General features: G+C 34.5%; 2 protein-coding genes across 8 annotated transcripts in view; one reads left to right on the top strand and one right to left on the bottom strand.

Moving 5' to 3' along the window:
• The window catches only part of LOC129805721 (39S ribosomal protein L4, mitochondrial), a 147,122-nt gene that overhangs the window by 57,937 nt on the left and 70,499 nt on the right, over positions 1-18,686 (top strand). The gene's annotated exons all lie outside the window — the stretch shown is intronic.
• Positions 1-18,686, bottom strand: part of LOC129805701 (zinc finger protein 271-like) — a 28,340-nt gene that overhangs the window by 8,291 nt on the left and 1,363 nt on the right. For 3 of the 7 annotated variants that reach the window (XM_055853786.1, XM_055853787.1, XM_055853785.1), the window contains exons 2-7: positions 14,098-14,216; positions 13,473-13,904; positions 6,154-6,946; positions 2,118-2,298; positions 1,856-2,023; positions 1,612-1,772 (exon numbers count right to left, since the gene is read on the bottom strand). In XM_055853786.1, the coding sequence (XP_055709761.1) occupies positions 1,612-1,772; positions 1,856-2,023; positions 2,118-2,298; positions 6,154-6,946; positions 13,473-13,904; positions 14,098-14,193 (1,831 nt within the window). In that variant the 5' untranslated portion in view covers positions 14,194-14,216. The remainder of the gene's footprint in view (positions 1-1,611; positions 1,773-1,855; positions 2,024-2,117; positions 2,299-6,153; positions 6,947-13,472; positions 13,905-14,097; positions 14,217-18,686) is intronic. The other 4 variants (XM_055853789.1, XM_055853792.1, XM_055853788.1 and 1 more) reach the window with 2 other exon arrangements.

Below are 18,686 nucleotides of genomic sequence, written 5' to 3'. Positions count from 1 at the left end.
CTACCAGTGAAAAAGAATGCTCTGCGACCATGGAACCGTCGAAGTTTAGGAGATTTCTTCGAGAACTTCTCTTTTGAATTTTTCATCAGCCAAACTCTGAATTGTGATCCCCTAATTACGACTAGAGGAGTTCAGACATTGGATTCTGTTACTCAAACTAAAACTTATTTAGGAAAACCACGATGTTTCTACTCAATGAAGCCGTGGATGGGTCTCTTCATTCCCTAAGGGATAGTCGGTCTGACAGGGTGCATTTCTTACAGGGATAAGAGCTCCTCTAGACAGATTTATAATAATATACTTGAATTATGTCGAAATAATTTTACCCTGCAAGGTCTGTGAGCTTAATCCATGACCTGAATTCAAATAGCTCCATATAAAAAAAAGACAACTTGCCATAGGGTTGCTCAGACCGGTTCAAACTTATTATAAACCGATAATTATTTTTTGTGGGATATTCTAATAAATTTATAAAAATATTGGGAACCAGTAAACATAAAAAAAACAATAATGAACAACGCACAATAACTTTTGTTTAGTAAATATGTTTTTGATCTGTCAGTGAGAGTGAAAGAGATCTAAATCTAGTCATCTCGCTCACCCTCACAGGCAATTTCGAAAATGTTTACAAAACAAAAGTTGGGCGTAATTACCAGCGCACAATAACTTTTATTTGTAAACATGTTTTCAGAATTTCCCATGAGAATGAGCGAGATGACTAGATCCAGCTCTCTCACTCTCATTGAAATGTCATATGGGCATAATGCCCAACGCACAATAACTTTTGTTTTGTAAATATGTTTTTGACATTTCAATGAGAGTGAATGAAACAAAGATCTACCCATACCCTTCTCTCTTATAAGAAATTTTGAAAATATGTTTACCAAACAAAATTTATTGTGCGTTGGGCATAACGCAGTGGAAAAATATTTTGTCGAATGCACAAACGCATGAATACGGTGCACTTTCCCCATCCGACTGAACCTTATTAATAATAATGAAGAACTTTATTAACTGCGGTAAAACCTCTAAATCACGAGTACAAGCATGCCGCAAAGCTGGAACGCTTTGACACCCCTTTTTCCAGTCAATTTCATATTTTTAATATGAAAACCAATTAAAATCAACATCTTTCTCAAATTCTCAGTTAAATTTGTTCAGCTGCATGAAAATTATTACAAATGGTCTCAAAAGATAACAAGAAACTTAATGAGATGGAAAAAAATATAATTGATAATTTTGCAATTTTTTTTATCTCTTTTCTTTTTTTTCCTCATCAACTATATAAAATGCTAAAGTCAGCACAGCTTTGAAAAAAAAAGCAACAATCGAAAAAAATTGTAACTGATATAACTCGATAATCGCAGAATTATTGAGGAAAAGATTACACACAAAAAAAAATCCATCATTTATCCAAATAAATTCAAGAATGGACATTCAAAAAAGCAAATTTGGAGACACTGAATAATTTAAGATTCACCGTGAATTTTTTACAACAAAAAAAAACACATTTCAATTATTCATCATTTTGTAGAAAGAACTCAGTCAATTTTGAGAAGATTTCTTTTTTTGAGGTGAAGTTGAAGATAAAATTCTCTTTTTTTTTCTTACCTTTGCAAATAAAATCCTTAGGGCATAAATCACAGCGAAAAGGGCGCTCAGCAGCCGCACCCTTGTTGTGACTACGCTGATGAAAAAGCAAATTTCCCTTTAGTGGAAACGATTTTCCGCATTCATTGCATGCAAAGGGCCGTTCTCCAGTATGGGATCGACTGCAAAAGTAGGAAAAGCAAGAAGTATATAATAATAGAGACGCCTTCACTGCTGCTGCACCTTTTTTTTCAAGAAAACAAACCTTATATGATTAATCAAGTGTTCCTTCCTGGTGAATGGTTTATTGCACACATTGCAACAATGAGGATTCTCGCTGGAATGTTGTCTCAAGTGATTCGTAAGATGTTCCTTTCGTGTAAAAGTCTTCTGGCAGAATTCACATCGATGCGGAGAATCTCCCGTATGTATTCTGCACCGGAAGCATATGCATTTTATTTTACCGTCAACAACAAAAAATCTACTACTGCAAATACTTCTTTAAGAAAAAAAAAACTGAAACTCACCGAATGTGATTAGTCAAATGCTCCTTTCTCGTGAAAGACTTCATACAAAATGTACAACGATGGGGTGATTCTCCAGTATGTTGACGCACATGATTTGTCAAATGTTCCTTTCTTGTGAAGCTCTTGGAACAGTAGGTGCACTTGTGTGGAGATTCACCCGTATGTTGTCTCACGTGATTTACTGAAACAACCAACAAATTTCTTTGTAAAGTATTTCATGTTGAAAAGAAATAGTATCTCTGAATACGGAACCAATTAGGCTAAAGCTTTTAGGCTTCGCTTTACACACATTTTGGCTTCGAACATCTTCATATTTTTCCTATATTCCTTTAATGAATCCGACTTAATTTATTTCAGGAAATGTGTAACTTAAGAATGGACGGGATTCATTAGAGGATTATGTTCGAAGCCATGGTATGTGCAAAACCTGAAAGCTTTCCCGTACAACACACTTTTGCAGAGAAAATAAAAATTCAAAAATTTCGATCAAAAAGGGCGTATATCGAATAAATTCTTATCGCTAACTGCCAGATGGCGTTATGTCAGTCAATTTGCATTGAATGCATTAAACAATGCAAAATATATAATGAATGCAAAAATAATTCGACAAAACTAGAGCCTAGATCGGTTTATTATAGGTGAGATTCTTAACTTGAGCAAACTTAGATTGCATGCAAATTCGATTTGGAACTAAAGACGAGATATTATAGGGAAAAGTACTCTCCATTCGAACGTTCATGCCTTCGAATAATCTGTGATGTAATTCTGATGCCGTCACGTTGCTATCCCGCCAAAATTTTCCCGATTTTGCGAAATAGAAATATACATCATACACAAAGCTTTCACTCTGTATGAGTGGACACGAATAAAGAGTTTGGCGCTTTCAGCGGGAAGGCATATGTAGTAATTCACAAAAATCAGAATAATGACTGTTATTTTGAATATCCCGCGAATTTTATTTCGCAAGCTCCTCGAGGTCGTGAGATGGAAAAATAGATGCATTTTATGTGAAAATGTCACTGTTTAGTGCTCAAAAAATATTTGCTAAAATAGTTTCTATTAAATTCATGTAATATATAATTACATAAATTTAATGTCCACCATGAAAAATTGAAATAATTATCGATTAATACTTTGGGGTATCTTGGTGTCTCCAGAAAATATCTCACAAAGATAATTGTTGAGCTCAGAGGCAAAATGACACATATCCTATGCTTTAGCCATAGGATATGAGTCATTTTGCCTCTGAGCTCCAAAATTATGGTCCATCAAGTCAACATTCTGAGATATCTTAATGTGAAAATTCTCAAGAAATGGGAAAAATTATTTGATTAAATGCATGTTATCTCAATAACGGTATATAGTAGGATGGTGTTGTCCAGAAAAGATTTGTGAAAGAAAATTAAAAGAAGATTTTCATAGAAATACATTTTTAAACTAATTGATTTTTCATTTTAATTTTTTCTATAATTTTCTTCATTATCTTCATAAATCCTTGAATATCCTTCGAATCCCCGAAAAGGATTGCGCAAGACTACTTGTCTTTTTCACGAAAATATTCTCGAAAAAGAGATAGGTTCTCTGAAGATCATAAACACGTAAAACTTAAGGGTAGGGAATCGATGTAGCAACAATATTATTAACAATAATAATTTGGTGGTCGTTGGATGGGAAATTTCAGCCCAGAATAATAAAGAAGAATATTCAAGGTTTAATGAGAAAATCGAGAAAATTACAGGAAAAATTAAATAATAGGAAATTAGTTTGTTCTGGGGAATTTTTCCTTGAATTCTCCTTTAAAAATCATTTTCGGCTTCTGGATACCAACATCCTGTAATATACAATTATTGAGATAAATAGGAGTTTAAACAAACAAGTCTATTCATTTCTTGAGAATTTTTACCTAAAGATATCTCAGAAATTTGACGTGATATTCCTCCATAAATGTCTTTGGGACATGTTGAAGAAACGCAAAAAGGAACACAAAAATACTCATCCACTTACATTCCACGAGAATGGATTTCATTTTATTGTATTGTGTTTTAGGAAAAAAAATCTTTAGGTATTACAATAATACCGAGATTTTTTAATAAACACCAAAGGCATTAATGAATTTATATGGAAAAATCATTTTAAAAATTATTTTCTTGCATTAGTTAGACCATCTTGTAACAAAATAAAATAAAATTTGAGTGAATTCATGAAGCTGGGTATCTAACGGAAATGATTTTGAAAATATCCCGCAATTAAAGACTGAATGAGAAAGTGCGAGGGAGAGCAATACCATGATTGAGAAATGACAGCCTCATTGAGCAAAAGCGTTGAATTTCACGGATTTTCCTCTAGTTTTTCGTGCATTTCCTGTTTTAATAAATCAAGTCACAACAATTTTCATCTCATAAAGGGTGTTTCTGTGGTTTATTGTGAATATTTCGCTCAAAAGTGCACAAAATATGAGCTGTAGCGGGTTGACACACACAGCCACCATCCCAAAAAATCTGGATAAATTTCGTGACGGACATCAGAATTGGGGGTCTGAATTTCTTTTATTTTTCTTAAAAGATTTACACATAATTATCAAGTAATTATCAATAATTGATGATAAGCTAACCAATAGTTAATATAAATGTGTAAGTCTCTTAAGAAAATTCAGATTATTCGAAGGCAGAATGTTCGAAGAGAGAGTACTTTCCCTTACAGCAATTTGAAATCAAATTTCAGAAAAATTGCAAACTTTTTCTTTAAATCAAAATATCTAGGATGTAAATAAACTGACAGAGAAATTATAGTGGAATATAGACCAAAATTCCCTCTATAATGTTGTCCCAAAAGCTGAATTTCAAAAGCTGAATTTCGTCCATGTGATGAACTATAGAGATATCAATAAATGATTGAATTTTGTAAGAATTTTCTTTTAAACCTTTGATTTTAAATAACGTATATAGTCGAGTAAAAGCGGTCATATCAGCACCTGCGTACTTTCGCAGCGGTATTGTCGGAAATAAATATTTTTTTTTACACTAAAACGACAATATCGGACCGGTGACAACTTACATGAAGAGGAAGAGAACTTGGTAAGATTGGTTCTTGAAATGGAGAACAATAAGCATCCTATTGAGGTGAATTAGCTGTCCAAATTTACAGCCAAGTTGTCCAAATTTATAGCCAAGATGTCCAAAATTCGAGTCTAATTCGCCTCTACATATCAATTCATTTTTAAACGTAATAAGACTAATTTTAGTAAAAGCAAAGACAATAAACCCTTGCCAAGTTTCTAAATAACCCTTTTGAAAAGAGAGTAACAAAAAAGTCAATTAGTATTGAAAATATCGCACTTCAAACTTGGAACATTGATGCTTATGAGCACCCTGTCCAAAATAATGAGCCCTTACCCTACTTATCCACTTTCGGCCACTACCGTCTTAGAATCCCTTGGGATACGATTCGATCTGTTCGATTTTATATGACAGACTGTTATTGATCTGAGCGTCTGAATTAAAAAAAAAGATAATAGTTGATCTACCTCTGGCAAGTGGCCTTCAAAGTTGAAGCCACTTTCTCGTATTCACATACAGATTCGTATGGAAATTTTTCTGCACTCATCATGACCGTTACACGATATATGTCACAATTGAGGTGTGCCTCGTACACAGGACTCTGTGCCTTGTAAAGAGGGATAAATATTCTATATTTCAATCTAAAAAGTTTTTCGTAACTCAAAGTGTAAGCTGAGTTTGGAAGGAATTTATAAGTTGGCTTCATATTAAAAAAAAAACCTTTAGCCGGGGGTTGGTATTTGATACCGGAGCGCCTTTGGCATTGATGTTACCTTCTCCTTCTCTAGACCTCTAGAGAATTATCAATCATTCAAAGACCTTTAATTTTTCCATTGTAAAGAGTTAAATTGGTTTATCACATTGGGAAATTATGATCAATAAAGTATTAAAAATAGGAAAAATTGTATTGCCTATATCTTGGGCGCAAAAGCAAATAAAATCAAAATTAATCTTTTTTTTTTCTTTCAAACTGTACTCACCCAGATGATCCTTTCTCGTGAATGCCTTCGTACAGTAGGTGCACTTAAATGGAGTCTCTCCGGTGTGTTGTCTAATGTGATTGACAAGGTGCTCCTTCCTCGTGAAGGATTTCATGCAGTAGGTGCACCTGTGTGGTGATTCACCTGTATGCTGACGCACATGATTCAAAAGATGTTCCTTGCGCGTAAATGTCTTGGAACAGAAGTCACAACGATGAGGTGTCTCACCAGTATGCCACATAATGTGATTGGTAAAATGTTCCTTTCTCGTGAACGATTTACCACATATCTCACACCTGAATGGTGTCTCATTTGTATGTGATCTCATATGATTGGCCAAATGTTCCTTTCTCGTGTACTTCTTCCCGCACACTTGGCACTGATGCGGAGTCTCACCCGTATGCCACATATAGTGATTCACATAGTGCTCCTTGCGCGTAAATGATTTTTTGCATATATCACAACGATGCGGTGTTTCACCTGTATGCTTTCTCTCATGATTCACCATGTGCTCCTTTCGTGTGAAATTCTTCGCACAGTATTGGCAACGAAATGGTGTTTCACCTGTGTGACTCCTTATATGATTATCCAAGTGCTCCTTCCGAGCAAATGTCTTTTGACATATTGTACATGCAAATGGCTTATCTGTCGCATGGCGCTTCATATGACGCTCAAGGCTACTATCATTTGCAAACACATGAAAACACACCGTGCACATAAACATTGGCCCACCAATGTGGGATTTTCCGTGACGTGACAGGTCTGCCGTGTTGGAAAATCCCTGTCCGCATACCTACACATCGGGATGGTAAAGTAATATTTAAAATATAAATCCTTAAAATAGGATCACATTGCAATATTTTACATTCAAAAAAAAAATACGCAGGGAATTTTCTCTATTAATTATTACTACTAATTATATTATAAACTCCGCCCATAATTGTCACTCACGCCCCCATTAGGAAGTCTTCTCAAATAAGATTGAAATTTGGAAGTCTAGTATTTCCAAAACACCATGAAACTTACAACTTCATTATTGAAACCCAAAAAGATGCTTAAATAATTCCAATCCAATGATTGAAGAAAACAAGCCACGCCCCTTACTAAAATTTGAATAAAGAAAGTTAAGTATAATAAATAACTTGGAGGTATGAAATGCAGTCCAAAACAAAAACAATGCTGTTTTATTTTACTGATCGAACTCAACAGAGAACAGCATATTATAATAATTCGATTTTTTCACCCTCTAAAATTTTCACCTTACACCCTCCCCCTCCCCGGGGACCACTTTTCTCAACAAATCTTCGTGTTTCAGGCGTTTTCTGAGAAATTATGTCACGCTCTTTGGCCGTCCGGCTGTTACACTGAGAAAAAAAAGAGGGTGCGATTAACTTTATTTCCTCGTAACCTTAACACTTTTTAGGTGTAAAAATATATCAACATTTTTTTTAATGTGAATTCTACACCTTTTGAAGTGTAAAATTAACATTGAAACAGGTAACTTTAACCCATAATACACCTAAAAGGGTAATATTTTGGATCAATAATGCAGGGTAAAATTAACATTTCCGGAATGTTATTTTAACTTTTTCGGATTTCTCTCAGTATAGTTACTACGCCTATAGCTCAGACAGTTAGAGATAGAGACTTGGGACTTTCGAGGACCCCCTCGTAAGTCGACCCTGGAACCATTAACATGCCCCTAATTTTCCCGTTGACGTTTCTTCTTATGATAGGAAATATTTTCCTTAAAAAGCATTTAAAAAAATTGGTCCTGGTTTGTGTAGACGCTTTTAGAGATTACGCAGGCGGATATTTCGTCCATATACGAAAATACTGCTAAATCATTCTTAACAACAGTTTTTCAAGGTCAAAAGTCTGAGTATTCCTGACAAGCCTGAACCGTTTTCTTTAAACGTTTATGAACCGGTTCATTACCAGTTCATAACTAAAAACTAATTTTTATCCGAAATTCAATTGTATTTCTACTAAAGGGTATTTTATTGTTTTAGTGAATATTTTAAGTTATTTATAAATCAGTTCAAATCGGTTGAGAACCGGTATTGAACCAGTTATGAACCGATAAGTAATTTTTGTCCAAAAATCAATTCTATTGGTCTTAAAACTATTTTGAGGGACCTTTTGAGTGGTCACTGAGAGCAATTCGAAAAAGTTAAAATAATATTCCGGAAATGTTAATTTTACCCTACAATATTAATCCAAAATCGGTGTAAATATTACTCTTTTTAGGTGTATTAGGGGTTAAAGTTACCCTTTTTCATGTTAATTTTACCCTTAAAAAGGTGTAAAATTAACATTAAAAAATGTTGATAATTTTTACACCTAAAAAGTGTTAAAGTTCGAAGGAAAAAATGTTAATCGCACCCTCTTTTTTTCTCAGATGAATTAGGTCAAATCGTTTGAGAACCGGTAAACGGTGAGTGATGCAAAAGTACTGTTGAGGTGAAGGGGTCTGTGGTGCAATTGGTAAGAGCGTTCGGCTGTTGGGTGGTGTGACCCCCGGCTCGCTTTCGGAAGTTCAGAATGCTTTGGACTGCATTCCGAACTTCCAAGTTATTTCGCAACTCTCAGTTATTAAGTCATCTTTATATGAAGCATAGTGACATTAGAAAAAAATGGAATATTTCTGCCTCAAAAACGAATATTTTAACTTTATGTTTAAATTGAAGAATACACAAAAAGGGACAGATAATCCTAACCGGCTTATGTAGGTGAGATTCTTAACGTGAGCTAACTCGGAGTGCATGCAAATTCGATTTAGAGCCGAAATTGTGAGTCGCCATTCAGTTATCTTGAATCAAATTCGTGAAATTATACAAATTTTGTATTTAAATCAAAATATCAAGGATTTGGATGAACTGACAGAAAAGTGTTATATGGGTGAAATGTAGACCAGAATGTTCTCTATAATTTTGCCGTAGAACTTGAACTCATCGATTACTCAGAAGCCAAGATAAGCGAGGTTTTTTGTTTCTTAACTCGTTTTTCCATCCAGAGTGCCCCAAGTAGTCATTTGTTGAACTTCAACTATATCAAAGAATTGTTGTCTTTTGTGGGACTTTCCATTTAAAACCATATTTTAAGTGTCTTTGTGGAGTAGAGGCAGTCAAATTGGCATCTGAGTGATTTCAAAGCGTTATTATGGGAAAAATCAATTTTTTCACACTTAAACGGCAAAATCGGAGTGATAGCGTAGTCTGAGCGGAAAATGATGTATGGACGAAATGTAGAGACAAATGTGCTCTACAATTATGTTGAAGTAATCATCAAAATCGGTTCAGCGACAGTCGAGATAATTGAGGTTATGTGATATTGAAATTGGTTTTTCGACGGTGGCGCCCCTGGTGTTGGTCCCACGAAGTTCATGTTTTCTAGAAAGTTGTAGCATTTGGTGAGATCTTTCGTTTAAGCCCTCATTCATCAAAATCGGTCACATAGAACCGGAGATATGATTTTTTGAATTTTGTGAACTTTGACCCCTCATATCTCCGGTTCTGTTTTAACCACAGCGCGCATACGCACCATTTTGGAAACGTCCTAGACTGGACTACAACATACTAAAATTTCATTAACTTGCACAATGCCGTTTTTGAGAAAAGTGACTTTGAATTTCGATGAATTTTGACGCTATCACAGCGCCACCTGTGGTGACTTTTTGAACTTCCATCTGAAAGTGCTCATCGAGACGAAACCAAAAAGGTAAAATTTAGGTCGCTATGTTAGTTAGAACCGGAGATAGAGGCCGGTCAATGTTCGAACTTTGACCCCTTATAGCTCGGGTCAGGGGTTATGGATCGACTTAAGGTTTTTTTTGTTTGATAGGTATAATCAACGGCTACAACATACTAAAATTTCAACTCGATGCACAATGGAATTTTTGAGTTATTTAACTTATAAGATTTAAAAAATTTCTTTTTAATAATAGCGCCCCTAGCGGTGGTTTTATGAACTTGCGATGTTAGAAGGGGGAGTGGCATTTCACGAGAGCTTTCCAAAAAGCCCTCACTTTTTAAATTCTGATAATTAGAACCGGAGTTATGGCCATTTTAAGAAATTTTTTTTAGACCCTTATAGCTCGGGTCAGGGGGGTCGGGGGACCTTAAGTTTGGTATTGATGGAAAGCTCTAAGGCCCAGCTATAACATACTAAAGTTTGAGCCCGCTCGATGCCATAGGGGCGGAGCTATTGAGAAAACAAAAAAAGGGGGGTCTTCAAAATGGCGGAAGGAGGGGTGGGGGGGTGGGGGGTCAATACACCAAGTTGCAATTTTCACCCGATATATAACCTTTGCCGAAAACCGCAAGTCAATATCTTTTTTAGTTTAGGAGCTATTAAGCTCCAAAGAGCGGCCGGCCGGCCGGCCGGCCAGCCGGCCGGCCGGCCGGGAACGTAAAATAGCCACATATATATTCGTGATCAGGAAGTGCTGAAACACATTTTGGCCAAGTTTGAGGTCGATCGGACGACATCAAATTTTGTTAGGATTATAGTAGGTGAGATTGTTAAGAATCTCACCTAATAGGTATATAACCTATTTTACCGCGTGATTGTTATCAAGATTAGATGCCAAACAATTAGAGATCACGACTTGGGGTTTTTAAAGTGAAAAAAAAGTTTCATTCAAAATTCTCGAAAAATGTACTTTGGTGTTTTATTTATTTATTTATTTTTTTTTTTTTTGATAAAACGTGCATAGAGAATAAGGCAAAATATTTAGATATTTTTTTCGGAAAACAATAAATTATGTTTAGGACGTTTAGGACTACTTCTTATCCATATAAGGCATCCTATTCTGATCTCTCTGAGCTGTATTGCTTTTAGTGATTTTCTACAAATACGAAAACTCAAGCTGAGAGTAAATTCTAGAAAGACTTCCGCGAAATTTTCACTGATCAAAATAAAATATAATTTTTAAATATACTTATGAAAATTTCCAAAAAAAACTACAAAATGAAAAAAATCAATGATACGTGAATTGGAAAGATTGAAGCATGATTTCGTGTAAAGAGAAAAAAGTTACCCTAAACATTATTCATTGCTTGTTTTCAAGCTATGAAGAAAAAATTATGCCAAAGCGTGGAAGGTTTGCATAATTGAATTTGGTTTGAAAATTAATTGTCCGGTTCATAACAGGTTTATTACAAATTCCTAACTGAGCATTACCGATTGAAATCGGTTGATACATGTCAGAGGTTCCAAGGCCTTTTCCACAACCAAAAAATATCGTAATTCGGTTGAGAAATATGCTTTCTAGAGCATTTTTAACATTTGACCTTGAAAACCCCATATTAGGAATGATTGAAGGGTATTTTTTATGCTGACAAAAGATGATTTAAAAAATGCTACAAAAAAAACACGATGCGTTAGATGTGGGAGAAATATGAAGGTCACGTTAATGATCCTTCACTCGACTTTAGGGAGGGCCCTCGAAGAATCCAAGTCTTAATCTCGAATCATTTGAGCTCTAGGTCTAATGTCCTCTACACACTGGAAGCAATTTCTTAAAAAAAATGAATTTTTAAAGAAAATTTCCCCTATCCTTTTAGGCATAAACGTCAGATTTTTTTTTTTAAAAAGGCATTTTTTTACGAAAATTGCTTCTTCTGTGCAGACACCATAATAACAGCTGAATGAACAGACAGACATCGTGAAATCATTTTTCATAAATCATCTGATCCGCGAATATATGAATCTAGGCTAGGAAAAGACTTTGAAGCTTCGGACAGGGGTCTCTCGACATTTCATTTTTCCATACGTTTTTGCATAGAGACACTGAAGATAATTTGGCAAGTTTTTTCCTAAAGAGAATTAACTTATCAGTCTGATATATTTCGAAATCGTACATTAAAAGCTATCTAAAAATACATATTTCATAATGTTCGCCGAAATAATACAAGAACTAGGAGCAAATTTGTTTAAGTTGTGGTGCAATATCTGCAAAATTTTTCCAAGGAAATGTAAAAACTAGCTTCACTTTTTATTAGGCTTGATGGGCCCCTGCTTCCGATGACGGAAGTTTCCTACAATTCAATATTTTCGCCGTTATCAGTAAAAGTGAGATATATTACCCTGAGTGCGAAAATTCCATCATCCGAAGAAGCTTTCCCCTATATCACTGATTTACAATAAATTTTATAATGTTTAGCTCCAAATTATTAAAAATCTTTAAGAGCCTTTAAAAAACTTTTTTAAATATCAAGAATTTCTTCAGGTTGTCTTCAATTTTAAATATCTACAATATTTTGGTCCATATTTTAATAAATTTGGTAGGTTAATCAAATTTGCTAAGATCTTTCAAGTGATTTCTGATCAATCCTGCACTGAGAAAAAAAACGGGGGTGCGATTAACTTTTTTTCACATAACTTTAACACTTTTTAGGTGTAAAAATATATCAACATTTTTTAATGTTAATTTTACACCTTTTTTAGGGTAAAATTAACATGAAATGGGTAACTTTAACCCCTAATACACCTAAAAAGCATAATACTTACCCCGATTTTAAATCAATACACTGAGAGAAAAAACGGCGGTGCGGTTAAGATTTTTTCCTCATAACTTTAACACTTTTAAGGTGTAAAAATATATCAACAATTTTTAATGTTAATTTTACATCCTTTTAAGGGTAAAATTAATATGAAAAAGGGTGACTTTAATCCCTAATACACCTAAAAATCATAATATTTACACCGATTTCGGATCAATACTGCAGGGTAAAATAAACATTTCCGGAATGTTAGTTTAACTTTTTCGGATTTCTCTCAGTGTACTGCAAGGTAAAATAAACATTTCCGGAATGTTATTTTAAGTGTGTGATCAATTCTTAATCACTAACTAACCAAAAATGTGTCTACACTGAGGAAAAAAAGAGGCTGCGATTAACTTTTTTTCGTCATTACTTTAACACTTCTTAGGTGTAAAAATTTATCAACATTTTTTAATGTTAATTTTACACCTTATTAAGGGTAAAATTAACATGAAAAAGTGTAACTTTAACCCCTAATACACCTAAAAAGCATAATATTTACACCGATTTCGAATCAATACTACAGGGTAAAATAAACATTTCTGGAATGTTATTTTACTTTTTCGGATTTCTCTCAGTGTAGGTTTTTTAACGCACTCAGATAGATCAGAATGAATCAATCAAGAATAAGTTTGTAAAATGCAGAAGACAGAGCTTAAAATCTTTAATTTAAACAAATTTCTTCTTATCTCAAGAGCATATCGGTAAATAATATAAATATATTCCTTCTGAAAAGTTTCAACATAAATCAAAATGAAAAAAAAACAATCATACCTGGCACGTAAATGGCTTGCGTTCATTGTGATAGCGTCTGTGCACAATGAGCTGGTAACGGAAGGGGAACATCTTCCCGCAGATGTCACATGAATGCGACAGCGGAACAATGACCGGACTCTCCCCCGAATTGGGCAATGAGGGATCTGAATTCAGGACACTCGGTGGCTCCATTTTGGTATCCACCGGCGGCACTGATGTCACAATAGCCGGTTGTGCTGAACTTACAGATGGTGGTCCTGAGTCTCCAGGAATATTGGCCACAGGTGGATGTGGCGGTGGTTGCATTGCATTGTTGCTACTACTAACAATGTTGAGGGTTCCAGCCGTGGTGGCGATATTGATACCCGAAGCTGTTGGTGCAGCCTCATTGGGTAACTTCCCGAACACCTCATGATATGACAGAAATTGACTGAGATCCTCGATATTTACCTACACACAGGTGCAATTCACCCAATTCACACCATTTTGCGATTAAACAGAGAGCAGCGCGCGAGATGGGGCGAGAGAATAAAATTAAAAAAAAAAAATTAGAGAGACAGCAAGAGCATCAAAATTAGCCAAATGCTAAATATCAATCACATCTCAAATTTTACACAGTGAAGATTATAGAAGATTTATTCACCTTATACATTTCAACTCCTAAAGCTTTACCAATGTCAGGTTCAGGAAATCCACTAGATATCTTCAATATTGATCCATCCGGAGCTCGGAAGTCCATCGCAGCTGCTGATATGAAATTCACTGTAATCAATAATTATTGTACGTCTAGCATTTGCCTCTTTTGGCACATAATCACACACACACACTCACTCACCCATGAGGGGAGAGAAACAAAAAAAAAATCAATAAATGTGATAAGACCAACTCTATAGTGCATACGATTAAAATAAAATGAGCATATCGATAAATAGGACAGCATTCACGTGGAGTTCGAAATACAAAAAAAAACTGTCAATTGTAAAGAAAAGACTATGAACTTAGAATAATTTGTCATTTCAAAGCAATAAAAGGAGGGATGTAGGTTTTCCTATAATCTTCTCTCCTCTCAAATAGTAATTTTAATATATTTAAGCTTTTCTCTCTCTCTCTCTCTCTTTCTGTATTTTTTTGATGCTCTATTATACATCGAATCGACACATTCAACTCAACACACCAACTATCCTAGATTTTACTAATAATAAAAAAAAAATTAAAAGCCCTTTTGAATGCAGATGATCTAAATTTTGTGAGTAATTTGTAAATTTTCAACTTAATAACCTCAACTTAAACATAATTTTAAGCCACGCCCCCATCCGGAATTCGGGTTAAAGAATTTTAATGAATGCTTATTACAGTGATTACAGCACTGCCAAAAACAAATCAAAGAAACGAATATAATTTTAGTAGTTACTTAGGATAAGATGGGATAATTTGGAAACGTGTCTAATTTGGAACTTTAAGATTTTCTAAGAGTTTTAGATGACAAAAGTAAAAAACAACGAAATAGTATCCTCGAATGTAAAATCTTGTACTTTTTCGTGATTTCCTTTTTTCTCTTTGACCATCTGAAATCAGGGGCATGACATTTCCTATGTTTCCCATATGTTTCTAGCGTGCAAAAAAAACTTTTGGGTTTATTAGCTGTTTTCTGTCAGTGTAGAATGAATTAGCAAATAATAGTAATACAAAATAAAAGTCAATTTAATATAGAATAGGCAACCGAAAACCCTAAATTGGCAACCTATGTAGTTTTGGAGATATCTCTTGAAATGTGTACGAAAACAAGGAAAAATTTACACTAAAATCGGTCGCATATTTCAGAGCTAATGTCACCCCCTGTCTGAAAAAGTGAGAAAATCTCAAACTTCCAAATTAGACATGATTCCGAATTACCCCATCTTACTCCGGCTTCAGACTGGAGGTTTAACCCTTTAACGACGAGACACTTTTTACGGACTGAAAATCAACAATAACAATTAAACTGGTAAACATAATCAATGATAAGTCTTACATCTAACCTTGAAAAGTCCAACAGAGTCTGATTTGGTGTATTTTGCGTCTCTATGGACGATAGGGACAAAAATAGCCCAAAACTTTAAGTAATTTTTCTGACAATACCAATGAATAATAATTTCCTCTTTAATGAAAAATATTACGTATGAGTATTGTAGTTTTTTATTGACAAAGGGGATTTGCTTAAAAAAATTGAAAGTATAAAAAATAAATAAAATTAATTATAAATTTGAGAATTTAAAAATTCACCATTTTTTAGCTTAAATATTTACTATTTGTAGCAAATAGCTGGAGATTTCCAAAAAATATCCTAGATTCCTTCAACCTTCTACTTTGGAATTACGTTCAAACATTAGAGAGAAAAAAAATAACTTTAGGTAGTCAGGAAAAATTATTTTCTTTATGGGACACCGGTGTTCCAATCGTCCTTAAAGGGTTAACCCAGTTACCGAAGGTCTCAAAAATCTTAATAACAAGCAATTTTATTTATTTTTCAAAATCTAAAAATCAAATCCTAAAAAATCATGTTTGATGAGGAATTAGAGGAGTTAAGCCATATACAGTGAGTGTCAATAGTTTGTTGCCTAATGGATGTTTGAGAAATCAAGTGAAAAAAATGATAGAAAAAAAATACTTTTCCAAATTTTTCTTTTTGCAGATGAGTTCCTTGTAATCCGTAGATATTATTTATAATTTTCAAAAAAAAATAATTAATTTTATTTCATATCAAAAATAATTGTTTTCCAAAAGTTGGTCATTTTTGAAAAATCAAAAGTTTGTTGCCTCATTAAAAAAACTAATTCAAAATGGTGAAAACGTGCAACCAACTTTATGTAAACCGGTTACATTTTGAGCTTATGTCATTTGATAGGCAAATGGTGGATTTGTACATTTTTAAGGCTCTCAATGTTAAATATATAGGTGTAAGAGTGATGATAAATAACAAGAAATAATCAGTTTTTTGATAATTCATAATTTAGGTTATAATGGCAAATTACAAAAAGTTGAAAGGTGGAATAATGTCCAGAGATACTGCCGGAAGGAATCGGCGTCGCTTAATTGCCAAATTTTATGGAAATTCATGAAAAGTTATACATAAAATGGTCAAATATTATAGTTATGAGGCACGAGTACATCTGAAAAACGCTACTGGTAGACCCAGGGTTTCGACTCAGAAAGTCGATAACCGCATTCTAGGTATCTCTGATAGTAACCCCATGATGTTTGCTTCAAAAATTCAGAGTCGGCTGGTTACAGAAGGCATATAGCTCGATATTTAGTTGAAAATATAAGCCTCAAAATACTATTTGGTATTTTTGTGTATGCTTAATCGGTATATTAGTGATCCATTTAACTATATCCGTGCATTTGAGTTTTTTTTTAATTTTTACAATAAATTAGTAAAAATAGATGTAATTGCAACTATGTACTCTGTACCTCGGATCGTCACGAATTTAATCAGTTGTCTCACGGAAAATTGGTTTTATAAATTAAATCTGAAGTAATGCACTGAATTTTTGTGACAGCTAAATGATCAAAAGTAGCGAATAATTTTCAAATTCGCAACAATATGGTAGCGAATTGGTGCAACAATATGGTAAAAACCTGACGATCCGAGGAACACTGTCGATCGCTGGTGCTCTTCCCTTATTTGAATTGACGTCATTTTGTATTTCGAAGCGGTACCGATTTCTCCTAACAGTGACCCTAGACGGTTTAGCCTGTGAGCTAGATATCGTAGTCAGGGTTAGTAACGATGCTAAGGCCATGCAGAGGAGCACTTTTGGTTTTGGAGTACAGTAGACTCTCGCTAATTCGGCTCTTTTAAGATCGGGCTACTTTTAAATTCGGGCAGCGGTTACATTTGAAAAAAGTTTGTTGTCATTTTTCAAGTTTGATTATGATTATCAAATGAATCAAATATACTCAAATTTGGCATGGTTTGCCTTAGTTTTGATGTGATTTTGCATTATTGAGGGATTTTCATGCAATTTACGTTATATATGAGTGTGTAAACTCAATATCTATATGTACATGAATAAAAAATCGTTGCATTTCAAAAAGTTTGTCGCCCGAATTTCTGTCTAATTCGGCTGATATTTCGGCCCCATATGCCCGAATTTGAGAGAGTCTACTGTAATTTCTGGCAGCAAAGGAGCTGATATACACAATTTTCAGCTTCCATCCCTTATAGATTCGCTAATCGAATTTAGCATAAGGTAATCATTTTTACAATGTCATATCCCATAGTGAAAAAATTTGCTAGGTTAATCTTAGACAGGCCAAGAGCGCCAGTCCGCTATGTGAATATTTATGTCGTTCCCGGATTTTTTTGGGCAAAGGCCGTGATAGATCCGAGGGTCGGACTAATATTATATCTTTTTTACAATAATACGAAATGAGTTATGTTTTTGAATTTGGAGAATAGCTGACAGTGCTGCTAAATGAAATTTGTACCCTGATATTATTTTCCGCTGAATCGTGCATGACGATTGCAGTGAGTGGACACTTGATGTGATGAAACTTTACACCTTGTCGGTAGTATTAGGACCGACAATGGACGATTGTCCGGCGGTGCATCTTTTATTAGGGTCGAAGGAACACATCATCGAAAAGCACCTTCCATTGACACTTGTCAAAATGTTGAAATTTAATGTATCTAATAAAATACAGTAGACTCTCGCTCAATCGGCTCTTTCTCAATCGGGCGACAAATTTTGTTGACAATTTTCACGTTTAATTATGAAGCTAATTCGCTCAAATTCGCTATAGTTCTTGCTATTTTATCGTGATTCTTTATAATTGAGCGCTTTTTGTGGAATTTACAAAGGCTTTGACGCTCAATTCTATCGCTAAACCGGATGACATTTTGCCCCATATTCCCGATTGAGAGAGAGTCTACTGTAAAATACTTTTTCTGTTGTAATCTAGTTTTTCTTACAAAGAGAGATGTTCAAATTTTATATCTCAAATCGGTACTGAAAGTGTCAATAGGTGTTCCTTTCACCCTATGCCTTCATCCATTCAGTTCTTTGCACCGGTCGGGACTCGAACTCACAACCTCGAGAACCGAATCAGAGATTTCACTACCAAAGAGGTGACTAGCGCTCTTATCTACTATTTCTCGAGACACTCAGTTTATGACCATATGAAAGGGATTCTGCTTTTTGAACCAGGAGAATTTCACTATATAGTTACAAATACTTCCGTAGATGCGAG

Source organism: Phlebotomus papatasi, chromosome 3, assembly GCF_024763615.1.
Source record: "Phlebotomus papatasi isolate M1 chromosome 3, Ppap_2.1, whole genome shotgun sequence".
In the NCBI taxonomy this organism is placed as follows: Eukaryota; Metazoa; Arthropoda; class Insecta; order Diptera; family Psychodidae; genus Phlebotomus; species Phlebotomus papatasi.
Note: the sequence above shows the minus strand (reverse complement) of the source record. Positions and strands in the feature narration are given on the sequence as shown.